Raw genomic sequence first — 10,608 nt, forward strand, 5'->3', positions numbered from 1 at the left:
CACCCTGCTGAGAATGTGGGGCTGCATTTCTGCTGATGTTTTATCCTTATTCCTATTTAAAGAAGATCCAGGCGGAAGCTGCCAGCAAAGCTCTCTCCTCCTAAAGCATATTCCTGGCAAGAGCAGTCAGCACAAACTAGGTCTTGGGTCTGTTTCTCTTGGCTAAAGGAACTTGTCAATCCAGAGATGAAGGAAGTAGACTTTATTTATCCTGCTGGCCGTTTGTCTTGGAAGGGGGTCATCAAACTCTTTGCTTGGTTGTTTCCTGCCTCTCATTCATTCTCACGCGCGGCCTTGGAAGATGGAAATCAAAACAAATAGAGGAAAAATTAAAAGAAAGCTCAGAGTCTTTTTTTTTTTTTTCAATATGCACTTAAAATGTGATGTATCCTGCTAGTAAGTATTTCTAGATGGGGCTCTTGAAAAGCAGCGTCTTTGGGGTCGTGGGATGTTTTTAATTATGGAAAATCATTACTTCCTTCTAATTTTTCCTCTCTAAGTGTGGAAGAAACTGACCCTTTTCTCCTCCAAAACAAAAACAACCTCCAATTCTTTCTGAGTGTGACATTTTTGGGCTGTTCTAGAAATGGCACTGCAAAAAAAAATTACAAACTCTAGGCATGAGCTCCAGACTTTCTTTGGAGGACACTGAAGATGCTTCTCCCATCCCACAGATACTTCTGCCATTATGAAAATGGCAGGTGCCTCAGAACAACCTCAAACCCACACTTGGAAGGGCTCACTCTTCATGTTGGGCTGTCAAACACAAAAGCCAACCCACTACACCTGACTTGCCTTTTGTACCCCCTCCCCTTCTGTTTTTGTACATTTGAGCCTCTGTGCAGAAGGTGCAGATGTGGAGATGTGGGTGGGACAGGGAGGGCAGAAACAGCAAGTGTTGCCTGGGGAGCACCTACCCTGGGGTGGAAGCACCATGCAGTGAGGTTGGGACTAAAGCTGAAAAATCAGAATTTTCTAGAGTAAGGAATCTGAATTGTTCTAAAATTATAAAATTGGTCAGGCTTTGAGAGCTGCTCATTCTGAAAGAGCTGAGAGAAAGACAGACAAGGTCAAGGCACACGCAGTGCACTGGGGGAACTGCTGTTCCTGTGGGGCAGCAGTGCCAGCTGCAGATGTGACTTCACTGGGAAGATTCAGGTGCCTTCGTGGTTCAGATGCCAGTTTATCACTCCCGCGTGCTCCACATCTCACATTGCTGATTATTTTTTCATAAATTTGAAGTGTATCAGATACAGGCTGTACAGGCTGCCCCTCACAGGCTTTGGCAGCAGCAGGGATTTTGGGAGGACTGGATAGCTGGTGTTTCCCATCTGTGTAGCACATCTTCCATTTCAGGGAATGAAGGAGCAACTCCACAGATAGGTGAGGGTGCTTTGGTGGTCCCTGACTCTTACCAGGACAGATGATGGGCAGTTTGTCAGCTCCCTCCTTCCCTGGGCTGAATCCAGGCACCTCAAGGACCAGGCTGCCAGCTGAGCCTTCCTTTGCCAGTTTAAGCTTGTGCTGGGGCCTCACTGGAGGGACAGCTGTTCCTCAGGATACCCCTGATGCAGGGAGGACTGGTTTGCTGAGCTTGCTGCTCAGTGATCTGGTTTGGTTTGCCCTTAGCTTGTCTTGCTACTCCTGAGTTCCCTTTCATCCAGTGCTGCCTTCCCAGCTGGATTGTCTCCTCTCTCAGCACGAGATCATCTGCTCCTCCCTAGTTCCCATTTCAGGGCATCTTCAACTGCAATTCTGCCAAGTCAGCTTGGAGTGCCTGTTGTCACTTGGAATGTCCTTGATTGCAAAGAAGAGAGTGACAAGAAGTCAGAAAAATGAGAGGGGGGCTGGAGAAATGCTGCTGCTGAGGACAATTCCCTAAATGCTGTGTGTGCCCAGCCGGTACCGAGCACTGCCTCGTGTGCCTGCAGGGCCAGCACTGCCCTCATGTCTGTCCTCAGCAATGCTCTGAGTCGAGCAGAGCTCCTTGCTGGGAGATGCTGTGGACCCGAGTGGTGGCCACCAGTCTGGCCATGCTCCTGGGTCCTGCTAACCAGGCTCAGGGTGAGGTGGAGACTCCAAGGAGCTGCTCCTGCCTTGGGTTGTGCCAGTCCTGGGCCAGCACCACTGTGCTGCACCTCCAGAGGTGACTGGGAAGCGAGTCATGGATGTGGGTGGTGTTCAGGGACAATGGAGGTGGGCCTGAGGATTCTGTAGGTACCTCTTGGCAGAAGAAAGGGTTGTTCTGTGTCAGTGTGCCAGTGACAGTGGGAGACACCTTCAGCAAAGCCTGGGTGGATCCCAGTCCTGAGAGCTCAGTCCTGCAGAGATGCTGTGGGGCTTACTGGCATCATTCAGCTTCTTCCTTGTCAGCACAGGGCTGACAATGAGACTGTTCTGTGGAGGGAAAACATTCTGAAGAGGGGTGTGCTTGGTTTAACTCTGTCCTGCCCTGCTGCCTCTCTGCCACTGACTGCAGCTCTTCTGTGTAAGGGGAAAGAAAAAGACTGTTTCTGCCTCAGTGAGCTTGTATCAAATTTGAGACAGGAGAAGGGTGTTTTGCCCCTCCAGATACACAGTCACCAAGGCAGTTCCTGCTCCTGTGTAGAGACTGCAGCTTTGGAAATGATTTGGAGGATGCCAAAGCCAAAACAAGAGTAAAACCTTCCCTAATGACCTGGGAGTGCATTAGCACAGTCCTGTTGTCTCGATTTTTGCCCTATCAGCACACAAATGGTGCAGCTGGAGCAACGTTCTGTCCCTTGCCCTCTTGGTTTCTGCACTTGGAGATGGTCTTTTCAGGTATGTCCCCCCCTTTTCATGTTGCCTACTATGAAACCTCCTGATTGCTTCTGATTTTCTTCCACCAGGGAATTCTCTTGGTGTACGACATCACTAATCGCTGGTCCTTCGATGGGATAGACCGATGGATAAAGGAAATAGATGAGGTAAGGGAATGGAAGAACATATGCAGGGATCTATAGCAGAAATTTGGGGAGGTATCACCTGAGGTGTCACCTCTGATATGGGGCAGGAATGGCTCTGCTATGGAGGGGACACGAAGGCAGTGCAGTACTGAGCAGAGCAAAGTGATAAGTGCCTGTCCTCCACCTCTGTGTAAATCTGGAGTAGTAGGAAAGGGCTTGGGAATGGTCAAGAAAGGTAGGGAAGTTCCCTCTAAAATCACAGGATCACAGAATGTGCTGAGTTGGAAGGGACCTACAAGGGTCATCAAGTCCAACCCTGGCCCTGCACAGGACCATCCCAAGAGTCACATCCTGTGCCCCAGAGGATCATCCAAACCCTCCTGGAGCTCTGGCAGCCTTGGGGCTGTGCCCACTGCCCTGGGGAGCCTGGTCAGTGCCCAACCACCCTCGGGGGAAAGAACCTTTTCTAATATCCAACCTGACCCTGCCCTGACACAGCTCCAGCCATTCCCTGGGTGCTGTCCCTGGTCCCCCCAGAGCAGAGCTCAGTCCCTGCCCCTCCTCTGCCCCTGCCCAGGAAGGTGGAACTGCACTGAGGTCTCCCCTCAGTCTCCTCTGCTCCAGCTGAACACACCAAGTGCCCTCAGTGTCCTCACACAGCTTCCCCTCCAGGCCCTTCACGAGAGCCATGATTTCTCCACTCCTTTCCCTGTTCCAGCACGCCCCAGGTGTCCCTCGGATCCTGGTGGGGAACAGGCTCCACCTGGCCTTCAAGCGGCAGGTGCCGACGGAGCAGGCGCGGGCCTACGCCGAGAAGAACTGCATGACCTTCTTCGAGGTGAGCCCCCTCTGCAACTTCAACGTCATCGAGTCCTTCACGGAGCTGTCCCGCATCGTCCTCATGCGGCACGGCATGGAGAAGATCTGGAGACCCAACCGAGGTGAGCAAGGAGGCTGCTCCTGTGGGGAAGGCTGGGCTCACGTGGAGGGATGGGGCTGCCTGGAGGGGGGGTGTTCCTGAGGAACTGTGGGAGCTGAATCCACCTGACAGGGAGAAGTGCCTTGGGCCAGACAAGCTGAAGCTGAGCCACAAGCTGCCTGGACTGGCGCAGGGCTGGGCAGCTCCACAGGGCAGTTCAGCATGTCTGGGATCTGCAGTGCTCTGGGGCATCCTCTGCCTTCCCACTCACTCTGCAGGAGGCTCAGGGCAATTATCTCCCAGCTTGAAAGTACTTCAGTCAGACGGCTGTGTGGGACAAATCCAAGCGTAAGCACCTCGGTCCTTGCCCTTGCCTGAGCCTGTCCCCCCTGTTCCAGAGGGAAGCAGAGCAAGCCCAAGGAGCTGAAAGGGACTAAACCTCCTCCCTGCCTTCAGCAGGCAGCAGTGGGCTGGGGGATTCCATGTATCCAGGCACATGGGCTGCAGTGAGGCAAACCACAAGCAGATTTCATGTTATGTCTCAGCCTGTTGGCTTTGAAGAAAAATAATCCCAGTTCCCACGTTATTCCTGGCTGGAAGTATCCCACTGCAGTCTGAGCAGCAGGAGATCTGTGCTCCTGGGGTGACCTACCCTCCCATGGATCTTCAGCTCCTGCTCACCAGGGAGGGGGAATCCTGTTTGCCATCCCCAGTCCCCAGATGTTCTGCCTGGGCTCCTGTCCCCGACTGTGGCACACTTGGCTGCCGTGCCACAGTCTCCAGGTCACCGAGGGATGGTGGGCAGGGAATGTGCTGCATTCACGGACCTTTCCTGAACCTCTTCCAGAGGTTTTGTAACTGTGGGCTGCCTGCTTGGGAACAGATAGGGCAAAAGGAAATGTCCTCAAGTTGTACCAGAGGAAGTTTAAATTGGATATTGGGAAAATGTCTTCCCTGAAAGGGTGGTGGTCAGGCCCTGGTACAGCTGCCCAGTGCAGGGTTGGGGTCACCGACCCTGGAGGTGTTCAAAAGAGGTGTAGATGTGGCACTTGGGGAAGTGGGTTAGTGGTGACCTTGGCAGTGCTGGGGAACGGTTGGAGTGGATAGTCTTAGAGGGCTTTTCCAACCTGAATGATCCTGTGTTTCTATGAACGGGAAGCTGCTCGGGATCGGGACCGCGTGCTCGGGAACAGCAGCGTGGCGCTGGCGGGCGGGAGGAGGATAACGCGTGCCCTCTTGTGGCCGCGGGATGGGAATTCCCCTCCAAGGAGAGGGACTTCCCAAGGCGGGCTCACATGGTGCAGGCTGAGCTAAGAGGCTGCTGGGAAACGGGGAAGAGCAGAGCGGTGTTCTGGCTTGGTGGGGTCTCTGTGCCTGGGGGGTTCTGCAGAGAGCTGCTGCTCCCCAAGGAGGTCCCAAGGGACACTGTCCTGTTTCAGGACTTAACTGACCCTGTTGCCTCTTCCCTGGGCATGCCCTAGTTGCCAGAGGATGTGCTGAGAAGCCGAGTGTCTGTCAGGAATGTGAGCCAGGCCCTGCCACCCCGGGCACTGAGCAGGGGAGGGCTGGCAGTGCCTAACCCTGTGTTGACACCAAACTGGTGTCTGGCAAAGCAAAAACCTCCAACGGCAAAGCTCACCTTGATTGCCCAAGCTTTTTTCCTAACCAACCTGCTCCCTAATAAAAGCTCCTATGCAGTAATTCTTGGCATATCTCCCTGAGGAGCTGGAGCTGTGCAGCGCAAGGAAGGAATAGCTGTGGGATGAGGGCAGCCCAGGAAATCTCTTGGCCCTTGACTGTGTGGTCCTTTCTCCCGCAGTGTTCAGCTTGCAGGACCTGTGCTGCCGAGCCATTGTGTCCTGCACCCCAGTCCACCTCATCGACAAGCTGCCCTTGCCTGTCACCATCAAGAGCCACCTGAAGTCCTTCTCCATGGCCAACGGGATGAACGCGGTGATGATGCACGGCCGGTCGTATTCCCTGGCCAGCAGCGGGGGCGGGAGCAGCAGCAAAGGGAACAGCTTGAAGAGATCCAAATCCATCCGGCCGCCCCAGAGCCCCCCACAGAACTGCTCACGCAACAACTGCAAGATCTCTTAGCAGGATGGGCACCGGGAGCTTCTGTCGGATCCGCACCCACCCACCGATGTACAGCTGTTTGCACACCCAGCCCTTTCCCACTGGATCCTTTCGGATGGGTTGCTTTTCCAATGGCACGCACAAGCGTTAGGAATGTGCTCACGTTTTGGCTTGGCATAGGAAGAAGCGTGGTGCCAGCTGGATCCCGCAGCGCTGCCGGAGAGAGGATCTGCCAAGTGACCCTCCAAGAATGCTTTGGGCTTTGCCTCTCGGCCTGGGGTGGAAAATTCAGCAGCTGCCGGGCTGGGGAGGGGGGAAGGGGGAAAAAAAGCTCATCAAGTCTCAATGGAGCAATGGATTTAATGGAAGATTGAGAGGCTTAAGGGAGTAGGCAAGGAGAGTCTGTGCTGCAACTTTAACTCTTGACCTCCTGAACAGATTGCTGGTGCAATAGTGATCCTTGGATGTAGACAATAAGAAACAGGGACAGGGGAATAATGACAGTTTTCACCGGGATGTTCACCTGCTGTTGCCAAAAAAAACCAGAAAACAAGGCAAGAGTTGGCCAATTGGAAAGGGGAAGGCAGCGCTCGCTGCCTTCGCTTATTTATGTAAATATTATACATATATATATATATCACTTGTTTTTTAAGGGTTTTTTTAAGAAGCTGTCAGGGAAAATTTTATGCAGCCATGTAAATACAAGCACTGGATGGACTTTCCCAGTGTCAGCAAAGGGGAGAAGTGGAGAATTTTCTGATGAAAACACATAAATGCTTTAAGAGACTTTCCCTCACCCCTGGGCTCGTGGTGGCGTTTTTAAATACTGTGTGTGCAGAAGGAAAGGACAATTCGTGTGGAACATGCCCCAAGCTGCTTTATTCCAATCACTCCCTAAAACTTGTGAGTGCTGATGCAGGGTGGGATGGGAGTGGATAGAGGGGCAGAGTGGAGAGGCCAGGGTCCTGGGGGCTGGGGTTTTTTGCAGGCAGGAGGAAGAGGCAGCTCTGGGGTTAGACCGATGCCTTGCTCGCTTTGAGCCTTCTGGTTGGGGATTTGGGAGCAGGGGGTGGAAGCATTGTACCTAAAGCAGGGAAAAATGCTGAATTTTGTCCCTTATTGCTGCAAAACTTTGGCTGTTGCTTCCAGTGCCCTCCGTCCAGGACACTACCCCGTGTGACAGCCCCTGGATTCTGTCTGCTTCCAGCTTTACTTTCCCAAAGATGCTGCCTGAGGTTGCACTGCTGTGGCTCCTCCTGGATGAAAGTGGGAAAGGGCAGAAGTGGCTTTTCCCACTGGAGCGTGAAGGAGCAGGGACTAGGAAGGTGAAAGGTTGGGGTGGGGAAACAGCAATCCCCACGTCCCTTAGTGGCAAAGTCACTCAGCTCTTGGGGTAGTCCCAGAAGATCAGGAGAGCAAACTGCTCCATAGGACAGCTCCTGGATTTTGAAGGGGCAAGAGCTTGGGATGGATCTTCTGTCAAGCGAGTGCACCTGCTTTCCTGGCTTCATCCCACGGCTGACCTGTGCTGGGAATTCACCTGGAAGCTGAGAAATAATGCCCAGCCCTTACCCCAGAAGCTCAGGGGGTTGGCAGTGGGGCTGAGCTGTGGCGGCAGATTCTCGTGGGTGGCCGGGGTGTGTGGACTGTGAGTACCACGGTAGGAAGTGAAGTGTACAGTGCTGCCATCCTGCTCCTGGGATCAGCAGCTCCTCAAGGCCTGGGCTGGCTCCGCTCCCCCTCCCCAAGCCGCTCGTTGCACTGTGTGGGCAGGATGAAGCCGCAGCAGCTCCTGTGCGGCCGACAGACCCGCCAGACCCGCCGTGTCCGGGCTGGACACGTCCCCCCGCGGGGACATTGCCTTCCCTCGCTCCTGAGCCCACCTGGGAGGTGCTGGAGCCTTCCCCCTCCCCTCTGCAGAACACAACAGGGGCAGGTCTCTTGGCTCAGCTTTATCTCTGCTTTATCACCCAGCTCAAGTGAGCGGGGAGAGAATTAAACCCCAGGCAGGCGGAGGGGGAGAAGAATCCTTTGTAGTGGTGCTTTGGCTCGAGAGCAAAGCTGGGGCCGGGCCCGGCGCGGTGGCACAAGGCCGGGGGATTTGGAGAACCTGTCTGGGCTGGCTGGCACCTGTTTCCCATCACTTAACACACAGCAGAAGACAATCGCTGGCTCAGCAGCCCGGGGATATACGGCCAACAGGTGACGGGCACCAAAACTGACGGCTTCTCCCGGGAAACACCGCCCGGGCACTGCAGGGCCCCGGCTGCTCCCGGCACCGGTGTGTGGGGCAAAGAGGGATGGAGGGCTCCTTCCTGAAACCACCAAGCTGCTGCATGTCTCAAAACTGGCTGTACCTCTGCTTTGGTTTGGCTGTGCCACGTGTGCCACCTCCCCACACCGTTTCCCTGTGGTTGGTTTGGGTTTTGCCACCCTGCAAAGTCTCACGGATCCTGTCTGGAGTGAGGATGGATGACTTCCCTGGAGTGATTGCCCAGCAACAAACTCTTTTTATTTTTTAATTTAAAAGGAAAAGATGCTTGCATCTGATGTCAACACTAGTCTGTAGCTGCTCTCCAACACTTGTACCATTCCTGAGTTGGTTTTTTTGGACTATCCTTTTATTTTTTTATTCCTTTGTACAGTCAGTGTTGTTCAACTGATTCTACATGGTTTTGTTTTGTATAAATTAAAGTCTTTTTGTTTGTTTTGATCTACCAATTGAAAGGTGGAGAAGTTGTATCTAGTTTTGTGTGGGCTGGGAAGAGGTTGAAGGGAAAAGGTGGCAGTTTGCCCGTACCTGGGGATTTGGGGCTGCTTCTAGTGTAGGGGTGTATTGCCACTTCCAGGTCATCCACAAAATAACTCAAATTACATTTTCTGGGGAGTCTTCACAATCATGATTCCTGGCTGTGGTGGCTTTTTCCCTTTTCTGTACATGCAGAGGCTAAATCTGTTCTTGATTCTCACAGATTTGGGGTAGTGAGCTCTAAGAAAACACAGAATCATTTCCAACACAGTTGGTCCCGTAGGTGGCTGGAGAAAACCAGGCTCCCCAGCAGCTTGCCAGGAATTGTGCTCGTCCCTGCTCCACAGGGACAGGTTTGCAAGTAGTCAGAGCCTTAAATCCCTTCTTTGGGTCCAGGTGATCCTGGGGGAGCTGTCACCCATCCTGCCCAGACTGGAGCAAGCTGGAGGCCATCCTGGGATAAATGTGACTGAAATGGAGAGGATGCAGCACCAGTGTCACATCAGGGTGGCCCTCGGAGGCACTGGGAGCCCCAAAGAAAGGGGATTTGCTCCTGGGGTTGAGGGAGACTTCTTGTCTGATCCTTTTTTCCCAGCCCACCTCCCCTTGACCTCCCTTTTCCCCTGCCTTCTCACTTCCCTAGGATCAGATTTTCCACTTCGTACCAGACTGGCCACGGTTGTTTTAACGGCTTAAGTAGTAATTGCCGGGGCTGGGAGGGGGCAGGGGGAAATGAGATCGTGTCTGCAGCCTGGAAAACCCTGGAGCTAAGGTGAAAGCCTGGTCAGGGAAGAGCCTTTTTTTCCCCCCTTTTTTCAGGGGGTTCTGGAAGTGTCTGTTGCCTCTTGCAGGGCTGAAACAAAGGCTGTGTGTGGTTTCAGGTGGGGCAGGGACAGCCGGAGCCCATTACGCCGGAGCAGCGGGGGCTGCCTGGGCCACAGCTGTCTGCCTGGGAAGAGCAGGGCAGGAAAACACTGCACAGCCTCAACGTGGTGGGAAGGCTGGGAGAGCTTCAGGGCTCCGTGGAGAAGGAGGAGGGAGCAGGTTCCTCTGGGGTGATTCAGGTCTTTCCTCACTGAGTGTGTTTCTCCACAAACACCTTCCCCATTTGAGGTGTCTTGGGTTGGTCCCACTGTCCCTCACAGGCTGGGAAGAGGTGGTGACCTCCATCTGACTGCAAAATGCTTGAAAATGTGGGTGCGTGTCCCCACGGGTGTGTTAGAGGGGCAGGAGTCCCCTGGGTGCAGGGGTCATTGGAGGGGGCACATGGCACTGCACCCTTCCTCCGGGACACAGTGCTGAGCTGCTCTCTTGTCTTGAAGGGAGAAGACGAACCATAACCTGGGATGAGCTCAATTGGTTAAAACTAATAATGTCCAAGTCATGGGTTCAATCTCTGTAATGGGTCATTCACTTAAGGGTTGGACTTGATGATCCTTGTGGGTCACTTCCAACTCATAATATTCTGTGATAAAACTCACATCTGTGTCTGGGATCTTTGACAGGAACACCAAAAATCCTGTTTTCGGGTGCCATGGGTGCTTGGACATTTGGAGGTGAACAGTTTAGGGGAGACTGAAGCTACAGCTGCTTCAAGCCTTGAGATGGTGAAAGTATCGTGGGCTTGATCAGGTTTGGGAGAGTCACTTTGTCCTTCAGCTGAAGAATCACTAGAAGAGGCTGGGTGGATGTGAGGGTCCCAAGCTGGGTGGGGGTCCCCAGGAGTGGGTGAGGCTCTCAAGTAACTGGGAGCTGCATTTCCAACCACGCAGCACTGGCATCTCTCTGTCCAGTGCTGCACCACTGGGGTGAAGGTTCCCTGCCACTGCTTGTCCGGCCTCACGGCCTTTGGTCTCGGTGACACAGGGATTAGATGTCTTGGGCTCTGGTGTGAAACACGTGCCACCCTCAGAGCTGCTCCTCTGGCTCTGGAG

General features: G+C 53.6%; 1 protein-coding gene across 1 annotated transcript in view; it reads left to right on the plus strand.

Annotated features, from left to right (window-relative positions):
• RAB40C (RAB40C, member RAS oncogene family) overlaps nt 1–6,722 on the plus strand; it is a 36,974-nt gene extending 30,252 nt beyond the window's left edge. Inside the window, exons 4-6 of the mRNA XM_027737930.2 lie at nt 2,871–2,948; nt 3,646–3,868; nt 5,666–6,722. Coding sequence (XP_027593731.1) covers nt 2,871–2,948; nt 3,646–3,868; nt 5,666–5,946 — 582 coding nt within the window. The 3' untranslated portion in view covers nt 5,947–6,722. The remainder of the gene's footprint in view (nt 1–2,870; nt 2,949–3,645; nt 3,869–5,665) is intronic.
• Nucleotides 6,723–10,608: the final 3,886 nt, after the last annotated feature.

Source organism: Pipra filicauda, unplaced genomic scaffold, assembly GCF_003945595.2.
Source record: "Pipra filicauda isolate LSUMZ 115617 unplaced genomic scaffold, ASM394559v2 scaffold319_size1146426_pilon, whole genome shotgun sequence".
Taxonomy (NCBI): Eukaryota; Metazoa; Chordata; class Aves; order Passeriformes; family Pipridae; genus Pipra; species Pipra filicauda.